Source organism: Porites lutea, chromosome 7, assembly GCF_958299795.1.
Source record: "Porites lutea chromosome 7, jaPorLute2.1, whole genome shotgun sequence".
NCBI classification, from domain to species: Eukaryota; Metazoa; Cnidaria; class Anthozoa; order Scleractinia; family Poritidae; genus Porites; species Porites lutea.
In genome coordinates this window covers 12,251,822-12,273,307 of record NC_133207.1, presented here as the reverse complement: position 1 = coordinate 12,273,307, position 21,486 = coordinate 12,251,822, and the positions used below count along the sequence as shown (strand labels likewise).

The following is a 21,486-nucleotide window of genomic DNA, read 5'->3' as shown; positions in this document are numbered from 1 at the left end:
TGAGTAAGTTCCTCGCTGGTCACGTGACCAAACTGTGATTTTTGAAATTATGAATTACTTCTTTCTGAACACAAGCTTTTCACTCAAACTTCAAGGAGGATGTTGAAAAAATGATGTGGTAACGTTTCCAGCACATCTGAGCGTAACTATCAAATGTTTAAAAAGATCTAAGCAAAAAGTAGTTTTGGCGGCCATATTGGAGGGCAAGAGTATGCCCTCCAACATGGCGCCCAATACAAATCATACTGCTTTGTTGAAAAATCAAAGTGCCATAAAATATCTCCCTTAAATGCGTTTCCTCTCAAATTTCGGGTGTAAGATAATTTTTATGTGCTCTATCAATTTTTGGCACCAACAAGATTCCAACTCATTGTTTAAAGGAAGCATTGGTCACGTGACCTCTTAGTGCAAGTGGCCTATTCTCAAGAATCTCTGGGTATTTCGTTTTCTACCGCTAGGGACATTTGGCAACAAATGCCTAGCGGAGCGATGAGAAGCAGCTGTATAAGCAGGATTCGTTAGGAATTCGCAATCTCAGCAAATTATTCTTACGTATTTTTATTTCCCTGTACATACTAAAAAGAGATCGCTTGGGTATCACTTGGAAGCAAAGCGCACAGTTTTAAAAGTTATTAAGCCTCAGGCTACTTACTCAGCTTCATCAGGTGGATTTTCAAGTACGAGAAAAACACAGTTTATAAGAATGGTAAGGATAACAAATGACTCAAAATATCTAGAATCACAGTTAAGGAAAATGAATCTACTTCAAACACCGATTTAAACATAAATGATTAATTAAAATTTAAGGTACTATTCAGTGTGATCGTTTTATTTAATTTCCGCAAGTCATGTAAACAGTCATGGTTTAATTTGTAGGAGAAAAAGAGAGAACAACGAAGTTGGAATGATTACACTTAACACAACCCTTCTATATCAATTAACCGCAGTGAGCTCCAAGGCATGGCACGGGGCTATGAAAACACGCCACATGAGGTGATGATGGGTAGTTATTTGGACGTTACCCAAATAGAGTAATCGAGATCGCTTGTTTTGATTCAAAGTTGCAATAGGCACGCAACAAGTGCGAAAACGTAAACAAGCCAAGCGACGTGAATCGACTTGTACAAAAGCATGCCGGAAAGAAAGCTCTCCTAGCAAGGTACTTGATCCCACTTTTACGATCTCAACAACCATGCAATTCCCAACATTGCGGGGACGAAGGAATTAAAGGCGATGAACATGTTAAAGCAACGCTGGGATAATTTCCAATTTGAGGGAAAAGATTAACCGGCCGGTTTTTCTGAAATTTGGAAGTAGTAAATCCAGAGATTAAATCTGTCCAAATTTTTTTGAATCTATTTATAAAACGGGTTTGGATCACATCAAAGAGTTTGAGCGATTTTCATGCTTACTGTCAGGTCCGTTTGCGTTCGTGAGTAATGACATTAGAAATATCATATTACCGGAAATGGCTCTGTTTTTTGACACGCGATAATTCGTTCAGCCAGGTTCGTGTTTTTGCTATTTTTATTCATTAAAAGTTGCTTTATGTGTTGTTTGAGTTTTATAAGTAATGAATATTTTTGAATCGTTGGTAGCAATAAACATCAAAAATCACACTGCGGGAGTTTGACAATATTTTTGCCCTCAGTTGTCGAGAACCAAAGTTCCGTGATCGTGCCTGATACGGGATTGTTTCAGTGAGGGAAATGACACGCGATGAGTGGTCACATATAAAGTATTTTGGCAGTTTGATTTATTGGAGCCGAATTGATGTTAGGTTATAACTTTTAACATTGAATGATGCATAATTTCATTGCATATGTTCGGAAAGGCGATGATTTCTTAAAATTTTTATTGAGAAACAATAACAAGTTGCATTCTTTCACGTTCGAAACGTAAACGGGGCAAACTCCAACATCTTCACGTGCAAACTGCGTGCGTGACAGTTCTTTTTAAAACGCTTGGGTTCAAGATTAGATCAAGTCTAGCCTGGGACCAGGCTCCGCAGTGGGAGAAGGGCAAAAAGCGGGGAACGGGAAAACAAAATCGGCGAGCGAAGCGAGCCCAGTGGTGATGTGGGGAGGGGAAAAGGGCGGGGGAGCCTGGAGTCATGCCTTTGATGCCAACGATCCGCCCTCCAGCAATTAACTTGTCATTGAAATGTCATCACGTCAAGTTTTCATCACGGACGTCAGTGTCAGTTGCGTGTTTGGTTTGTCAACTACGCGACTGACAAGCGACGCGAGCGACTTATGAGAGAGACTTATAAACGCTAACTGCAAGAGAGAAACAACTGCTCACAGGGTAGCTCCGTACAGTTGTGGTTTACGCATTCTCGAAACACGAGGCTTAGCTGTACGCAACATGCATTCTTTGCATATTATATCCACTGATTTCTTGGGTTTTATCACGCTTTTGGAAGAAGTGTGATTATAATATTGTGCCTTTTGAAGTCAATCGGTTTGTAAATGTGACCCCGTAGCTTATCACAGTAGAGTTATAAGAAAGGCTCGATATTTTGAATGCTTAGTTTTTCTTTTTGCAACGAATCACAGGCACATTTTTGCTCTTCTTGGTGCCGAGGGAGAAGCGAAAAGTCTCGCAAAGAAATTTGTTTTCTTGCTCGAAAACTTTTTGCGAATAGTAAGAGCGTGACAGTGAAAGAGCGCGATACTGCCACGAATCTGTCAACATGAAGCCATTTGACCAATCAGAGCATGATACCAGAATCAGGTATCATGAAACGGCGAAATCAAAGGCATTTCTCCAGGCTCCGCCGCCCTTTCCCCCTTCCCAGTCCACCGCTTGGCCCGCTCAGCTCGCCGATTTTTTTTCCCGTTGCCCGCTTTTTGCCTTTTCCCCACAGCGGAGCCTGGTCCCAGGCTAGATCAAGTCGATTTCCTCACACACGAAACACGAAAGCGGCAAATTCCAAAACTTTCCCGTCAAACTGCGAGACAATACAACTCACAGTAAGGGCCTGATCACGACTTTTATCCCGATATTACATGAAAGGGGCTAAAGGAGCAGCCATTTTTATACAGAGATTGGTAGCAGTGTACTTGTTTCTCGCTTGGTTCATTCGTCGGGCTTAATGGCAAGCGTGATTACTTGGAAAATTTCCAGCCGGGATACCGGATTCACATATTATGACGCCCTTAGTTTTATTGCGAGATTTTACGCCGCTTACCCCTTGACCTCACCTATTTTTCAAAGCTCCCCGAACCCACACACCCAAAATTTGAGCCCCCCCTAAACATCTTCATACCCCTTCTCAAAATTAAATGAAGTTTCCCTTATCTACGTTCTCTCCATACAAATATTATCAAAAAAGCCGACAGACAATCCTAATCAAAAAGCCTAACAACATTTAAAATAAGTGCAAGTATGTTTTCGACTAATGATAAGACCTTTCACATCCATCACTTCATTTTAACAAACTATAACTACGCTATCTCTTCATAACCAAATTAGCACTCTCAGTCTCCGACAACTACCTCACTGCAACACTTAAAATCACTTCCACCTTCCAAAAAAACTGTTTTTTGTTACTTCACATCAAATTCTGTGAGAAACCAGTTTCACTGATTAACAAACTACAGCCATTATTTTACCAAACCACGTCCACTGTAACTCCACGTCTTCCACTTAACACATCTCAACCAACCTCTAAAATATACAACGCTGCTGAACTACTCACACATCCCTAATATACTTAAAAACTTCACAGACGCGTAAAACAACGACGCCCAAATATACGCTCCCACAGCGTCTTGTTACCAGTGGAGAACACGCCCCTTAGCCGTCATTAGTAGCTTCCTCAAAAGATCGTCTTTCAGATCGCTCAGCCTTTCATTCAGTAAGGAGCAGGTCAACGTTTCCTCGTCCAACCCACCCCTATGGTTTTTTTTATTGATCTCGAGTCTATTCTGCTAGTCAATAAACTGTGTTGCCCAAACATTGCAGTCTGTTTTTGCTATCATTCGTAATTCGGTATTGAGGTGTTTCCCTAATCTCCTTTCAACCTCGGCTGTTGAACTCACTGCTACTCGTTTCCACAAGTGTTACATTTACATTACATTTTCATAGAAAGTTACATTGACATTAGCCTGTGAGAAGAGACGACCGGAAATGAGTCTGCTGTTCGCAGGCTACATTGACATTTACATTTTGAGAAAATGTTGACACTTGTTCAAAAGGATACTTGTTAGTGACCAGACGAATTGCAAATCTCCTGATGGGATTTAGAGACCCAAAAAGACACAGTGACTTTGCTTTGTTGAATCGGAACACGTGATCTGAGCTCGAATTTCCACGACGGCTAACCACCAGAAAAGTGTCTATAGAAGGCCGCTGGAAAAAAAACGCAGATATTAGGAATAAAACTTTTTCGGGTTTCATAGCTTACGTATTTGCATAGTTCAAAAAGGAAAGCCAGTTAGGGTCAAATGTCAAAAGGTAAATATTTGTTAGTTAGTTGAGGCTGTGAGTAGGGGCTGATTTGACTCACCGCAGAGCCACAACCATCTTTGAAGACTTTGTCGGTTCCACGGAGAACAAAATCAGTAGAACCTTGCGCAGCCAATTGGAAAATCGATTTCAATGCTCACAGCCTTGCTTGAGAACATCCTTCATATGCATGCTATCAATCAATTACAATACAGGGATGCCTCTAAGCTGTTATTCATGTACTTCCTAGTACACTCGCCTCTTACCGTAACTGTAAGTTCAGATGTCAACAAACGAGTTCTACTTACACCTGCGATGCCTCCATCAAAATCAACCAGCGGCTTTCCAATAAAGAACGAAGGCACTCGGGCCGCAGTGCTACCTTTAGAGTCATCAACTGTATGCAGCAGTTGATCCTCATTTATCCGCACTCTTTTTTCTCGTTGGACGTTATCCGCTGAATGCGTGGAGGTGAAAGGAAGAAAATAATGGGTTAAGTTTATTTCCAGACTTGATAACTGCAGTTGAAATCATAGTTTCTTTGGCTTTTTATTTTACGTCGCAAATCGGCGTAAAGATGGGTTTGCGTTTATCGCAAAAATACGAATGGTACAAAATGCTTTTAAAGCGGTAGAGAAGCGCTCAATGTTTTTTTCTCAGTTCCTACGCACGCATCAAGTTATCTACCTGGGCTGAGTTGCTCAAAGCATGGTTAGCTTTAACCATTGGTTAAGCAGTATCAAAACCAATACGTTGTCAAGGTATTAAACGCTGGTTAACGCTAACCATGCTTCGAGCAACTGGGCCCTGGTCGTTAAACCGAAAACGATTAAACACTCAATTTACCCGTCCTTCCTTCAGTTCATTCATTTATTCCATTCATTTTTCCTTTTTTTCTTTTTCTTTCTCTCCGTTACCTTTTCTGTCACCTACCGGTGTTGGTTTCATCTTCCACGTTTTTCAAATCCATTGATTCTAGCTCAACCATACCTGATTACCTGTAAAAATAATTAGTCAAGTCACCTTTCATGATCGCTAGATATCCTTCTTTTTTCCCGATGTTTTCAGTCTGAGATTCATTACTTTTATCAAAACGTTTATTCTCAAACGCTCATAGAAACGAAATCAAGAAAGGAATAGAAAGGGTACAGTTCATGAGACCCCAGCCTGGTGTTTTTTGGTTGTTGGAAATTTTTGCATTTATTTGCTACTGGCATGATAACCCGAGAAACTTTTCTTTGGAATTTTCGTGGAGTCTGATGAATATTTTGTAATGTAGGTAATATTAAGTTGATGATGTAATGAATTTCATTCAATAGGCTCGCCCTCTTTTTGTCAGGGTGTATCGTAAATGATAGATGTATTTTCCAAGAACCTTTGTAACACACTCGGTATATACAAGAGAGCGCCTGTACTGTGAGATACCGGCACCTGATTCCTTTTCAACGTGATCAATTGAAGGCAAAATCAGGGGACAATAAAGATATCAAAACATAAATAAAAAAGGAAAATGATGAAAGGGGGACACAGTGTGGAAAACAATTAATAATATTGATAAGGGACATTACGCTTCCTGCCTAAAAAATAAATCTTTGAAATGATCAAAACTGTCAGACAAGAGCGGCAAAAACAGCATTTACGGCTGATTCTTGGACGTATAAAAAATACATAGATATAAATGCAAAATTAAGAACCAAAGGCTCTCATTAAAAGCTAGTTGGTGCTATGGCTAAGCTAAGTTACAGTCACTAGACTGTAACTTCAAAAGACATCCACTTCTAATTGAAGAATGAATGAAGTACATTTTACCAAACAGACTCGGCTCAGCCGTACTTATTACTGACCCCGAGCAAGCTTGAATACACGACTTGTACCTTCTTGGAAAATAGATTGGAAAAAAAAGTTCGATTCGTGAATTGGGGAAGCGAGACACATCTTTCATTAACTGGATGCATGGACCTTGTCGTTGAAATCGTGTCAGGCTAGTCAGGTCGGAACATGAGATGGCTGGCTGTCATTTTACGCACTCAACTCAACAAGACCTTAACGTACACTTATCGAACGATTTCTTTAAGTTGACTGCGACTTCTGCAAGAATCAGTGCCCTGTGAGTTAACATTGAAATCATAGTGGTGATTTGTTTTGCTTTGACGAGTTTTGCTTGTCTTAGTTAGTCCCATTTATCTTATCTACCGGACGCCTTTGCAGCTTGGCAACTGATTTTCCAACTAAATCCCGTTGCGGTAAGGCTCATTATAACGGATCTCTTTAAAATCGAAGTAAATTGTTCGAATCATCACTGAATATAATTGGTCCTGAACAACAGGAACAACGTGTGGCACGTGAAAAATACCGCTTTTGAACATAAGAATTCAAGCGAAAATACGAAGGCGATATAGATTACTTACCTTGTTGTGATTGACCAAGCTTATGAACCCCTGTCGAAAGTAAGAAATTTAGTATCGCATTTGTTCTACCATGAACTGTCCTTTAACACCTTTTGAATGCTCTAACAGTGTCATTCTGATATTTGCGAATTCATCTTTCTATGTTTCCCGCCCTAGCTTATATAGTTTGCATATATTAGCCTCTTCAAGTGTTTTTATTCTGTTTGACGGATTTGGTAAACCACAAGTATATTGAACATCCAGTTGATTGAAATCTTTCGGTTTTGTTTGCTTTACGTCACGTTGAAAATCAGTGAAGTGAAGGAACCTTATCCATAGCCGCCATTGATAATTTCTGGTATAATACCTCCTCGTAAAAGCGTGTCACTTTTCATTTTGTCATTTATCATGTCTCGCACTTTTGTCAGATTAAGGCTCTGGAAGGCATATTTCTCAGCAATTTCTCATTCCGCTTATAAAAATTGGCCAATCAAGAAGTTACTCCACGCTTTAACGTTACGAATCTAATTTTCAATTTTTCTTATGAACCTGGTAACTTGTGAGCACTTCGTTTATTTTTTTTATATTTTCCTTTCCTCTTTCCTTTCAACATCCTTCAGAAACAACGAGCTACAGCAAGAATAACTCGCTAAATCAATAAGGATGCACGTAAAAAAAATGATGCTTAACCAACCAGCAACGAGCAATTTTGTTGTAGGAAGCCTGTCAGTTTAAGCCAACCAAGGAGAACTCAGTGGACAGAATCAAGATCCACGTGCATGCAGGAAGTTTGAGTAATTATGAAGAAGTAAGTGATCAACGTGATGTGAATATTAACCGGAAGAGTCAAGGTGCCCACCGCTGTTACCTACAATACCTTCACAACTGGGAGTAATTAAGGACCAGTTCTGTAACAAAGCTTAATGAGATGTGAATCAGTTTTATTTCGACCTTGACTTCATGTAGGTCATTGCATTAGTCTGATCAGTCGCTTAAGGTTCAGTGTATGTAACTTAAACAAGTTGATATTCTGGTTGCTGGGTAAATATCTCCTTGCCAGCTGTCTATTTGTCTTTCACATGAGTTCAGTGGTGCTCGGTCAACTGTGTATAATACGTAGACCTGACAGGCATGCTATAAACGACCACTTGCTTGTACTGCACATCCTGATATGCACGTCTCGTGGTACAACTAAACTTACTTTTGTGTATTGGTGAAGTGCGTCTACAACTCGGTCAGTTCCGTTTACAACCATGTCAGTTCCGTGAAAATAACTCGGTCCCTTACGTGATAAACGCGGTATGTTGTGTGTATTACTAAATCAATATTGAGCAATGTTAAAACTTCCTTTAGGTCAATTAGTAGCACTAATAACCGTACAAAACTGTGGAGCGGAAAGAAAAAAACGGTGTGTTTCAAACAAACAAGAAAGTTTCCCGTTCACGAATTTGTGATCATGCTTCTTTCGCTGGTGATGACAATCAAAAAAGTTAAAAAAAAGATATTATAAAATCATAAGATCATCATTACTGGTCTTCCAATGAGTATCGTCAATCAGGTTTGTCTTATATATTCAGTCTGCATCAGGCTCCATAACATGTATGGCAGTTTTATTCCTCCTTTCTGCTGGTATTTATTAAACCTCACATAAAGCTGACCTTACACCTGTTGAATTTCTGCCCTCTCTTCAGTGAAACAAACTTCCTTCCGGTTTCGCCCATGCGCTAAAAGGTAACGTTACGTCGTTTGCCTTGCCCTCTTCTTGAAAAATTCGAAACGGACGTGAGAGAACGCACTCTGCGCTGTGCAAAGAAGAGTGAGGCTCGGCTTTTCGTCACAGTTGCGGTCTACTTAGCTGACATTCAGTTATGTAATCACATTATAATTGTAATGGGGTTGATGGGCTACAGTGAGCTTTTAATTAAATAGACTAATAGTGGCAGCCTATGGTACTCCTTTCCTCCGCACTATTTTCACTTATTCGGGCGCTTAATGTTGACTTTCCCAAATTTAGGAAACGAAACTTCGATCAAAACACCTCGCCGGAACTAAGAGCATATATTTACTTACTAACATCCTGCCCCTATATGCATTTCCTGAGTAATTAATACGAATAGAGCGGTTACCAATTAAATGTGTTTCGCAGGGCCCGCGCAGGGGGAGGACCCCGTCCCTCCCACTTTCTATAATAAATAAATAAATAAATAAGGTGACAGACATTTTAAAATAAATGAGGTACTTTTGCTAGGACAGTGATAATCGGCTGGTGGACCTCGCGGGAAACATCCAAGTTTTCGATCCTAAGTCTGATGGAATAAGTCTTAAAATGACTATCTTTACAAAAACTGCAATTAGCTGTAGCTAGACTTTGCAGAAATGACGTTTCAAATACTGTTTCTCGGTTCATTCGTTATTGTATCAGTTTTAATTTACGCTCGACATGGAGAAGATGAACAATTTTGCTTGATTATCAAGTTGAGCACCCGTTGTGTCGTGGATTTTGTGGAGACAAAAAGGTTTTGCATTGTAACGTTTTATGGTTAGAAATATTTTAAACGAATAATTAGGTGGACATCCTGGCTCATACAATCCTGCGATCATAACCAACAAAGAGGTGCATATGATCTTTTGTAATATAAACAACGAATCTGAAGAATCGTCGCAGACTGCCAACATTAGCAAAAAACGGGCAACGAGAATTTCAGATTATTTTTGCAAAAGCGGAAAACCCCACTCTCTCAGGTGAGGTATTACCTACTGTCAAACCTGTATTAAGCAAACCTTTGATAAGTGTCAGTTACTAAAATTCCCAGAAGTCCTTTCCCTTGATTACCGTAAAACGTTTAAACAGTCGTCCTGTTAAGATGTTCCATATGCACTAGATACATTGTACATGGCCAAATAGCAGTACGTCGCTGTAATATGACAGGAGGATTCTAAAATGTCAGTTAGAATCTCTCTTACTTATTTCTTGTTACAGTTACAGTGATATTTACATGCTTTAGAATACATCTTGTTGTTTTAGAGTTCTCTCCCTCCCTTCAATTCAAGAGGTGGAGGGGCTCCCCACTTGAAAAACTGCTCCGCGGGCCCTGTTCGTTGCACGTTTTATAGTACAGTCAATTCTATCTAAGACAGACACCCTGGTGGGACCGGATCAATGAGTCTGTATAAGACAGATAGAGAGATGTTTGTTTTGTAGAGGGTCAACTGAACTAAAAGGAATAAAAAAAAAAGGCAGGCCCCAGTTCCAGGTGTCCGTCTTATTGAGGTGTCCGTTAAGATAGAGGTGGCTGTATCAGTGGTGAGGCTCGTTTTGCTGTGAGGTGAATTAGTAACACAACGGTTGCTAGTGATTACACCAATCACTAGTATATACTGTATGGTGCTAAATAGTCACCTGCTGAAGTTCAGTTGTGAACGAACGAAATTTACCATGAATAACAGGGGAACTATCGTGAGACAAACAATAAACCGTAAATGATCGTTGTGAAGATACAATAGTTTCATAGGCAACAGAAGTGGAGTAGTTGTTTGTCTCACACGATTAACTTCGGCAGAGTAGACCTTGAAAATTCTCAATTTTACATTGCCGATCTATAGATCCTACCTTGAGTGCAGACGTCTACATCCGGAAATTATGCGGTTATACCACGCCGTAGAGGCTCGCAGTTCCACTTTTGATCATTTTGACGTCATGATGAAAACAACCGAAAATTGTGATCGAAGAATTGGCACTGCCTGATTTTGGGGAAATGAACTTGAAGCGATGTAAAAAAAAACTAAATTAAAGATGAACAATTCTAGAAAAGTGGGTATATGATATGGTAAATAATGCCATAAACTATGCAACCACCTTTTCTTCATTTTTTTCTTTAAGAATTAAAACAAATGAGAGAAAAATTCTTGTGTTTTAAAATAATTTAATATCTCTCTCTACGCTTCAGTTCACATTTGATAATGACTGAAGGTCACTTGTCGGGTGCGAAGATATTTCGCACTGGAGGAAAGTTTCAACCCCGAATGCTATCAAATAAACGTCAAGTGAACTTGATCGTGCCTCTTTTACCCACAGTAAATTCGAAGATTTTTTTTTTGCCTTCTTCACTTTTACGTCAGAAATTTAGATGCTGTAAGTTTGGCTACTGTTGAAGGAATCAAACTAATCTTCAGTCTTAGCTAACCTTGCTAACACAGCATCTAAACTGACTCTGACATGAGAAAGTTCTGATCTTATCCCAGAAAGTTCTAACTTCATTTCATGAAGTGATAGGTCTTCGCGAATGTCAGCAACGTCTGAATTCTCGTCATGTCGTATCACACTCTCCTTTGTACGTAGTAAACTCCTAGAGAGACCGGTAAGTTCAGTCTTCACTTTCAAAACATCAGATCGTAGTTCCTGAATTTGCACGTCTTGATAATCGAGATCTTCTCTCGAGCACATCTACCGTAAAGAAAATAGCAATTCGTAAACTCTCTCCAATTATTCAACTTCGACCACATTCTCGTCCCCAGAGCCTCCTGGGGGCCTGAGCACGAGGACCAGGAGGCTCTGAGGACACAGGATTTGAAGTCCTAGATTTTAGTTCTTCCAGTCATTTCTGATTTTCTACAACGTTTCTAATAGCGTTCGCTTGCTCTTGCAGAAGTGTCAGTGACTGTTAATTTAGGTGATTCAAAGCTCCTTAAAGAGAATCCTCCAAGTTACTTTTGAATCGGAAATGACCGGAAGTCCTTAATCTAGGACTTTAAATCCTGGATCCCCAGAGCCTCCTGGTCCTCGTGCTCAGGCTCCCAGGAGGCTCTTGGGACAAGAATGTTTCGACCATTCACAAAACAACTATTATTATCATTATCATTATTATCATTATCATTATCGTTATAATTATCATTATCATTATTATCATTATCATTATCGTTATAATTATCATTATCGTTATTACTGCGCGATTCTCACTAGTTTTCCTAATGTTTTTCTGGGTCTTCTCGACTGGTAAGGGTTGACGGTGGCACACGCGATCCCATACTTTTTGCACAGCTCCCAGTGTACCCGTAGAGGCACATTGTAGTGGCTTTTTCTATATTCTCTCTGGCCAAGCATGCTGTATCCACTAAAATTATGTCACACTGCTTCAGTTTAGTCACCACACAATCTGTACACTGTTGTCTCAGAGGTCTTATCTATGCACTGCTTCACCGAATTTGTTCCTAAAGCTCGTTCTTGAGCAGAGAGGATTAAGCGTTCTGTTCTTGTTCTTGCCCTTGGTCTGCTTTTTATTTATTACTTGTAATACCTGTTACAATCCTCCACATAAAGGAATCCACTCTATGCTATCTCTGAGGTAGCCATGCAAGGATTTGCTCTCCTCTTAACACACTCCTCAATACCAATCAATCCTTTCCCCTTCCTTCTTCGGTATATGTAGTCTGGAAACATTATTCCTGGTGTGTTAACAGCCAATTTCGTTGCCAAAATCTTCCTAGTTTTTCTATCCATGCTTACCACCTCTTCCACTATCCAATCCACGATACCTGCACTACAGCGCACTACACCTGCAGCCAAGGCATTGATGACAGATCATGACACTAATAAGATTTCCACCATTCAATTTTGATCAACACAGCTTCTTAACTCTTCCAACATATTCCGCTGTTATCATGCCTTTTGTACTGATGTTTTGATATAGTTCTACCCGGAAGTCTAGACGTGTGCGCTTGATTTGAGTCAAGGGATATTGTAAGAGTGTGCTGGCTGATTATCATGGCGTTTGACTATTGAAGTTTGTTGAGTTTTATCTCGTGTATCAAGTGCGATCCGTCGGGAATCGTCACACCTTTTATCTTGATATTTAGAGTCTGGTCCAACTGTAAAATGCCGAGGTATCTGTAACCCTGTTCCTCAACCTTTCCAATGTGCTGGTCGTCAGTAGGTATATTCCACGGCTGACCACTTTCCTTCCTCTCCTAATTTCCAGGACAGCACACTTGTCTAGCCCAAACGACATCTTGATTTCTTCAAATATTTTCTCGTCATATCTTTTGATCTTAATTCCACTTGCCTTAATATTCTGCCTCAGAACTGCTGAAAGATACATAGCTCTTCTTTCCCCGAGACGATATTTTCTTTTCAGCCTTTCCCTATCTCTTTGTTTAAATGTCATGTTTTGTCTTCGCATTTCTTCGATCTTGTTAAAATCTTTTCTCCAAGTTCCAATGTTCCTCTTGATCCCTCTCTCTCCAAATGGCTCTTCAGTTCTTTTTTCTTTCCTCTTTTTCAGCATTCCCATTCTTTCTGTTGTGACACATGTTGTGACATTTGCAGCTTCATAGAGTAAAGAGATTAGTTCAATAACGTTGTACCTGTGAATCTTCTTGATGACTCCATTTACTTTTCCAACTTCTGCTCTCAACTTTGCTCAATCGCATGACCTCACTGATTATAGAGTGGTTTTCGTTTGAGTGTCGTAAAACCAAAACCAAAGTAATTACTCTGGCCAATCACATAGGACACAGACAATACACTGAACCAATCAAAACTCGAAGTAATTACATGTGGCTGACGCAAAGCGCGGGAAAATGCATGCGAGCGCGTCACAATTGGCTTTGGTTTTACTTCTGATTGGATGAAAAGGTGGCGCGAATCTTTTAAGCCAATCGCATCGTGTAGAAAGTGCAAAACCAATTACTTTTCGACACTCAAATGAAAACCGCTCTAACCCTAGTCTCTGATCTAAATGCATCACTACCGGAATCCTGTCGAAGAGAACATCGAGTTCTGGGTTCACCGCTCTTTGTAGCTCTTTAGCTGGGGAACTACTGGCTTCCTCTGCAGCTCTAATGTTATCTAGTCAACGCTAGTCATCGCTAGTCATCCCTAACACTTTGGTCTTCTTCTTGGATATCAGGAGTTATCCTTACGGGCGTGGTGTGGTGAATTTGTGGTTCTAGGCTCCGTAGTTTCAATCTGCTGATGTTTGTTATTTGCCCTCAGAGTTATTTTCTCTTTTTCCAATGTCTCCAGCCACTTCTTGTGCTTAATCTGCCGTACTTGAGCTGCTAGTCTCTGCTCAGTAACTTCCGTTGACTCATCGTTGGTGTTATGAGATTCCACAATCCAACAATCTCTTTCTGTAATTTTTCCTCTCTTACTCACTCCTAATGTAACACTAAAACAGTCGTTCGTTGTCTTCCTTTGACCGGCCTTATCATTTCTGTCGTTGTTCGACCAGGCCTGGTCTTACTCTGCTGCCACTCTTTTTAATTGCCTTGACACTGATCTTAAGCAAATAGCGTGTGTATCTCCTTCTTCTATTATTTTTTCATCTCGATTAAATAATTTTGAGCATAAACTCTTTATCTTATTCCTTAAGTTCGCTAGTAACGTTTCTCATCTTGAAGAATTAATGTGTTATGATTGTCGTTTTTCTCTTTATTGTAACTGTATTAGAAGGTAATTAGTTTATATCATCTTATATCGATGTTAAACCATACATTTGTCTAGTTCTATTTTTTCTCTTGTTGTAGTCGTATATTATTGATTAGGCATTGTTTTTATATGTGTATTTTGTATTGTTGTGAAGGCCGTAAGTTAGAAAACTCATTGGGTTATTACGTCACCTTCGTTAAATAAAGAATATTGTATTGTATTGTATTGTATTGTAGGCCTGCGCTGCTGCTCCACAGGACATCTGCCAGACGCGACACCCTCGCTGGTCTCTACAGTGCCGTTGACGTCGTTAGAGTAAAATTCAAAATTCGGCATTCTCTCATTAACTGAGGTCCTGTTTTAAGGTTTACACAAACCAATAGTTTTAGAGTGCCACCATCACTAGACGGATTTCTATACCAAAACGCACGAGAGATCCACCTTCCTTCATCAAGGTAGTCTACACCGCGCCAGAAACCAACCTAGTGTTTTCTGGCAGAGAGGAACCCACGCCCATTTACCATATATTATTATTATCATTAACTATTATTATTATTCATTCAAAATATTTCCCCGATTATGATTGGCTAAAAGCACACGTATAATTTACCATAACCAGCTACTGATTACCAAATTTAGAAGAATTTTGCGTTTAATGAATCGATGACATCAAAAGTGCAGCTTTTTTGCTGGTTAATGCACCGTTAACCGAGAAGTCCTGGGGACGAGGTTCAGTTGTTTTGGTTATGAAAAAAAAAATGGCGGACATTTCACTCGTTTCAAGAGTCAGAACTAGGCGAAATAATAGCTAAAAACATGGCAAGAACAGTAAAAAGACAACTCGAAGGGCGACATCTGTTATCTGGAAAATATTTGCGGAGCTGAACAACCCTAAACGTGCATTATCGAGGATGAACTTAACATTGATGGATCGATGGAGGTAAGAATGTTTAAGCCATGTTTTTAAACTAGGAATTATTTTGAATGAATGATAGAACAATTGTTGAATTCGGCTTTCGTATCCTATGAAGAATAATGGAGATCTCGGAGGGTGTTATCCGCTTCCGCCTACGGCCTCGACGGATAACACCCTTCTCGATGTCCATAATTCTTCATACTCAGCCTCATTCGTTAATTCTTCTTATTATTCATTCAAAATATTTCCCCGATTCTGATTGGCTAAAGGCACACGTTTAATTCACCATAACCAGTTACTGATGACCAAATTTGGAAGAATTTTGTGTTTAACGAGGAAATGACGCCAAAAATGCAGCCTTCTACAGGTTAATGAACCGCTAACCGAGAAGACCTGGGGACGAGGTTGAGTTATTTTGGTTGTGAAAACAAAAATGGCCGACACTTCACTCGTTTAAAGAGTAAGAACTACAGCTGGAACTAGGCGAAGTAATAGTTTAAAACATAGTAAAAACAGCAAGAAGACAACTCGGAGGGCGACATCTGTTATCTGGAAAATATTTGCGGATGTGGACAAACCTAAACGTACACTATCGAAGATGAACTAAACATCGATGCATCGACGGAGGTAAGGGAAAGTTCATTTAATATGACAAGGGGGGGGGGGGGGGGATGAAGATATTGAAACTCGAAGCTTGAAATTTTAGCAGCCTCCCTCGCTAGCGGTTCAATTTTTTAGGAGCCCTCTCCTTGGTAGTCGAAAAAATTTCAGAGCCCCCCCCCCCCCCCACCCTTCTTCCTTCAATTCCTTTGCTCCCCTGAAAAAAGATCGCTAGACTGTTTTAAATATATTTACCGTTATTGTCTTCAATGGTTTATACTATGACAAACTTGAGATACAGTTGTGATACAATTTTCTAAAGCATTTTTGGGATGAACAAGAGTGTAATAATTACTGAGACTACATTTGTTATATCTGTAAACCACGTGATATAACTGAGTTGCACAGGTCATTAAATTGTTGAGTTGAAAACCATCCGATCTGTATGATGATGTCATGTGTTGGTTTTGAAGTATACAAATTTTCGGAGCCCCCCCTCCTAGCGCAACAATTTTTTCAGAGCCCCCCCTTCCGGTGTCTAAAAATTTTCGGAGCCCCCCCTCAATATCTTCATCCCCCCTCTTGTCATATTAAATGAACTTTCCCTAAGCATGTTTTAGCTATGTTTTTAAACCAGGAATTATTTTGAATGAATAATAAAACAACTTTTGTATTCGGCTTTCGTATCATATGAAGAAGTATGGAGGGTGTTATCTAGATAACACCCTCCTCGAACTCCATAATTCTTCATAACATACTCAGCCTCATTCATTAACTGTTAAATTATTATTATTATTATTATTATTGTTATTATTGTTGTTGTTGTTGTTGTTGTTTTTGTTGTTGTTATTACTAAGGTAATAGCAGTAATAGTGCAACTATAAAAAGGTGGTGAGTCGAGTGACTTCAAACGCGTTCGAGTCCGATTTGTCCGATTTCATTGAGAGAGCAGAATTATGTGGACTGGATTAGGAATCACATATTCACTAACCCTCTAAAAACCCATTACATAGTTTATTCTCTTACTAAAGCATCCTAGGTCCACCTAAAACATAAGCGAAAACATAAACGGTTACCTTAGCCAAAACGGTATTTTCGTAGTAAAATCCAATTTGAGGGTACAGAAATGTGTCAGGACTATATTCAATGCACGAGTCATGGGCTTCTGGTACAACCCTGCTTCCGTTCACTGTAAAGACGACAGGAACTTTATAAAGTTGTTCATCGATCTCTTCCTTTTCCTCGAACACAACAGTACATCGCACTACGTCACCTCGACGACAAGCAGCAGGACCTGCATGACACAACACTTTGTTAAAATCATTACGTTACACTAATCAAATCTGCTTTATTAAGAAAAGTCCTCGCGAGGTCGTTAAAAGCTTGGCGTGAAAACATTGATCAGGATCCTCAAAACAATTGGACGAGTTAAAAAACCATTTCCAAGACATGACAATACTTAACGTTACTAATATATTGATTCTTTAATCCTCAAAATCCTCATCATTATCATCGAGAAATTCTGGATCGACCCTCTATGGTGGAGAGAAGACATAATTTTAAGTGGTTCACCGTTTATAGGCCTTAAGTCCAACGTTTCAGGATTCGAGGAGAAAACGATAATTCCAACCGGGATGGAAAGCCGGTTAATTCCCTAAAAATCCTATGGCAACCAATGCTTGTACTGATGAAATTCCCTTGCTGGGATAACTGACAACGTTCAGCCTTAATAATATTCACCTTTAGTTGAGTTTTTATTAAGAGTTCCTTCAGCATTACTGGACCAGATGGTCTTCTCACCAGTGTTATATCCCACAGTTCCTCCTGCTCTCCCTGGTAGCCAATATGTGTAGTCCTTAAACACGACCCCCAGAGCAAACCACTTTGTCGTCCCCCCTTCCATAATCATTACCTAACAAAAAAGTGTTTGAGCGATAACTATCTTGCTTCAGTTCCCAACTGTCCTTCTATATGGTACTACATAGCCACTGCATGATTACAGTTCCGAAAGTAACGATCTCAGCCAACTAGCAAGCTGGTCCGTACCGCCGATGTTTGATGCAAGATGGCGTGGATTGTGCTCTAGGTTTTTTATAACCGATAGTACCAACTCGCCCCCTATACCATTCCCGGCAAGAACGCTGGTAAAATTCATTGCTGTCGTGTGACCAAAACAGAGCATAACAACTTTTAACTCTCTATTTATTAAGTGAATACAAGCTAATGCTAATTGGGAACACTGAGGCAAAAGAAAATTGTGAACTACTCTCGTTCTACTTCAGAGATTATAGCGCTGAATAGAACAGACTGGCCACTTACCTCAAAATGAGGAAATCTAGGAGAAAATGGAGCAAGATATTTGGCGCTGCCCTCTTTTATCGCAGTTACAAGGTATCCTTCGACAAGAATGTGTCTACTGATATCCCATGCCTTTAACATAAAAGAAATGTGCATTAAATCGCCATTCAGACAGTTCTAGATTAATCAATGTTGCATCAAAATATGCTATACTAAAAACGGTAAAGCGAGCAAATTTCGGTATTTTTCAAAAATTTTGTTTTCAAATAAAAACTGTTTTTGGATATCAAGTAGTTAACAAAGGTCGGGAAACATGTCAAACAAAAAGATGTCGTTTTTCCATGGACGACTTTTCGATAGAATCACCGTTAGCACAGTACCTTGGGACCCGTGGGAAGAAGTGCTTTATTACAGCCTTGCTGAGTTGTGAAGGTTCTGTAAAGAAGTTGTTTCACCATGCTTTCAGTGTTTCCGGTATCATCTAGCACATGGTCGAGTTTATCTAAAGAAAACATCGCGATAAGACTTAAAATGGCGGCAAACTAAGGCCTAATAAATGAGACACTCAATACCTTAAAATACCAAACAACTAAGAATGAGTTGTATTAACTTACTTACCTAAAGGAGGGAAGAGGTCACCGTAATTCAATCTGTATTTATGTTTGAGTTCTAATACAACGCTCAGCTTTGGAAAAAGGAAAAAAAATACAACGCTGTTTCGAAACATGTTTTCACTAAGATTGCGGCTGTAACTACACAACTTCTACCTTTTTCAAGACGAAGACTTTCTGTTCTAAAATCACATTAGACATAAAGCAATGGGCCGTTAAATATTGTTGTAAGAGTAAGGCCTGCAAAGTAAATCGTAAATAAAAAGAACCAGCTTTCTCCTTTCTTCAGCTAAGTTAAAAATATACAAACAAGTTCTCTAATGACAGAAATAAGAAAGCATTAGTTTTTTTAAAAAGTGTTGTTTAATTGGAAAATGGTTAACTGAACGTCATCAGCATGGAGTCAACGCATACACACTGTTTGCTGATAAATGAAGTCAATAACTTGGTCAGTACTGACCAAAGCAGCGCGGCTAGTGAGCTCAAATTTTAGTTGTTACAATAACGATGAAAAACTATTTTTCACTTCTAGCACTATAACAAAATAACCATAGACTTGCCAAATTTAGTTCTTTGTTTCTTGCTTCTGTTTCATCAGCTCTGGGCTTTTTGCCGCAAAACCACAGGGCAATAGTGGATATGATGTTCAATGGCACTGGTATAGGATGATAGTTGCTATATGTCTGGATTGTAACAGCTTTGCGGAATGCCCATTCCTGTCTTGAATTAGTCTGCGTGCAAATGAACGAGAGAAAACCGTTAAAGGAGACTGAAGTAGTCAAGAAGACTGAAAATTCGCCTGGTCTAAGATGCAAATCAATTTTGGCCACTTCACCATTTTAGCCTGATTCTGTGGGAAGGATACTTTCAATGAATTTTTCGTATTATTTTGCCAACAAATGCAAGCCATCCTAGATAAAAATATGCCGGCAGGCTTTCCACCTCTAAAGCAAGCCAGAGAGAGGTGTGAAAGATGTCTGTTTCTGTCAAAAATTTCTTCAGAATCTACAGTCCAAAAAAAATTCAAAGCTAGATATACAGGCGAACTGAGGCTACACGTGCTGACTAAGACGACTACACGAAATGTTTGGCCAGAGGTCAATTATGACCATTTTAATACCTGTACTTGCTGGTAGGTGTTTGAGAGCAATGCGATCAACATGTTTACTAGAAGGATGAGAGCCATGACGAGAAAGAGAGCGTATAACAAATGAATAAGGGCTCGTGAGAGTGTGTCAGTTGACTGGAAAAAACTCAATCCATCCGATAACTCCAGCAAGGATAAGCCAAGTTGAGAGATGATCTCCCACCAACTGAAAAATCAACAAAAATAATCAATATGTTGAGATTTTTAATTCTCTTACGAGGCATCCATCATGATTCTTAAAGAAGGATCAAGAAGTTATCCACCAACATGGAGATCTCTCCCTACAGATTAATGACCCACCCAAGAACAAAGACAGTTGTACTCTAGGCTGGTTACTGCCGGCCAGAGGTTTGTTGCGCTGCTAGTGGTTTTTTAAGGCACACAGAGTCAGTAAGGACCAGTCGGGTGATGTGAAAGCACTGTAATAATGGGTCTTTCCAGAGAAAATACTTTTGCAGATATGAAACAAAGGCAGCACCTTCTCCTTAATTGTTTCAAGACTCAGAGTGCTGGGCCAGCAGGGCTGCAGGGTTAAATGATGGACAAAATTAAACTTACAATCACCTTACATGACTTCTAGAACCATATTTACAATACTTACACGAAAGATGGCTCACGGGAGGAGAGAAAGGAGAGAGAACTGTGTTAATAATGCCTGATAACCTTTAAAACTACTTATTCTGAAATATAATACTTACGAATGCTTTACAGTGTTCCCAGCCATCGTCGATTCGGCAGCAAATATTTTCGTTATCGTGCTTGAAAACGCCAGGGTAATAACGGCAAAATGAAGTACTACTACAACAGCGTCTTTAATAATGCAAAATAAGGCAATTTGTATTGTTCCTACTCTTTCAAAAGCTTCTAAAATGGAGCCAAAAACTCGAAATGTAAACAGCATGGTGTTGACGCCATAAAGTATTGCGGCGATATCAAGTGCCCGGTTGTGTCTTACGGTTCCCCACTCCACCCATGTGAAAATCCGTAGTGGTAAAATTGCGCAGAAAAAGATAACCAAAGAGGTGACGTCAAATAAGTTCCAAAGATCACTACAAGGAAACGAAAATGTTAAACAATTATTCTTTGAAATCGAGGTAAATAGTGGCGAACATTTCTAAGGCCATTACCCACCAAGATTGAAAAGTGATCTCACCAGAATCAGAAAGGAAACCATTAATAAAGAAACGATTAGTTTGATAAACGTGTTCATTAATGGCTGAACATGCAACCGTAAAAAAGTAGATGCTTAAAAGTTAGACCTTTACAGTATTTTAAACACGGCAAATCATAGCCAGTTTAATCTTTTTGTAAACTTTAGCAACAATGGCTTAAAAGAAAACGTCAAAAGTATAAATTAATACCCGGCTTTCTGTGAAGAAGTAGAGCTTTATTTTCTGTGCAGAGCTTTATTCTCCTGTGAAGATGGATTTTTGGTTTCGAGAAACACATGGTAGGGTTTTGGGAAAATGGAATTTATTTACGTCAACAAGCATAGTAAGATATTACCGGAAATAGTTCCCTAAAAGTTTTGTCTTCCTCTCCTTGCCACCCGTTAAGTGTCCAACCTGTTTAATTTCAACCAACAGCCGACCGAAGAGGAATACTAAAATTGCCCATTCCAGAACGCTGAACTCAAGCTGTGAAGGCTC

General features: G+C 39.5%; 2 protein-coding genes across 3 annotated transcripts in view; both read right to left on the bottom strand.

The window, feature by feature from the left end:
• The window catches only part of LOC140944452 (sodium channel protein 1 brain-like), a 31,962-nt gene extending 26,522 nt beyond the window's left edge, over window positions 1–5,440 (bottom strand). Inside the window, exons 1-4 of the mRNA XM_073393594.1 lie at window positions 5,386–5,440; window positions 4,761–4,909; window positions 4,208–4,356; window positions 653–733 (exon numbers count right to left, since the gene is read on the bottom strand). Of these exons, the coding sequence (XP_073249695.1) occupies window positions 653–733; window positions 4,208–4,356; window positions 4,761–4,909; window positions 5,386–5,440 (434 nt within the window). The remainder of the gene's footprint in view (window positions 1–652; window positions 734–4,207; window positions 4,357–4,760; window positions 4,910–5,385) is intronic.
• Window positions 5,441–10,753: 5,313 nt separating this feature from the next.
• LOC140944127 (transient receptor potential cation channel subfamily M member 2-like) overlaps window positions 10,754–21,486 on the bottom strand; it is a 21,040-nt gene continuing 10,307 nt past the window's right edge. For both annotated transcript variants that reach the window (XM_073393250.1, XM_073393249.1), the window contains exons 10-19: window positions 21,344–21,486; window positions 20,536–20,886; window positions 19,811–20,003; window positions 19,251–19,421; window positions 18,698–18,764; window positions 18,460–18,581; window positions 18,101–18,211; window positions 17,522–17,693; window positions 16,858–17,075; window positions 10,754–11,283 (exon numbers count right to left, since the gene is read on the bottom strand). The exon at window positions 21,344–21,486 is cut by the window's right edge and continues 107 nt beyond it. In XM_073393250.1, the coding sequence (XP_073249351.1) occupies window positions 11,002–11,283; window positions 16,858–17,075; window positions 17,522–17,693; window positions 18,101–18,211; window positions 18,460–18,581; window positions 18,698–18,764; window positions 19,251–19,421; window positions 19,811–20,003; window positions 20,536–20,886; window positions 21,344–21,486 (1,830 nt within the window). In that variant the 3' untranslated portion in view covers window positions 10,754–11,001. The remainder of the gene's footprint in view (window positions 11,284–16,857; window positions 17,076–17,521; window positions 17,694–18,100; window positions 18,212–18,459; window positions 18,582–18,697; window positions 18,765–19,250; window positions 19,422–19,810; window positions 20,004–20,535; window positions 20,887–21,343) is intronic.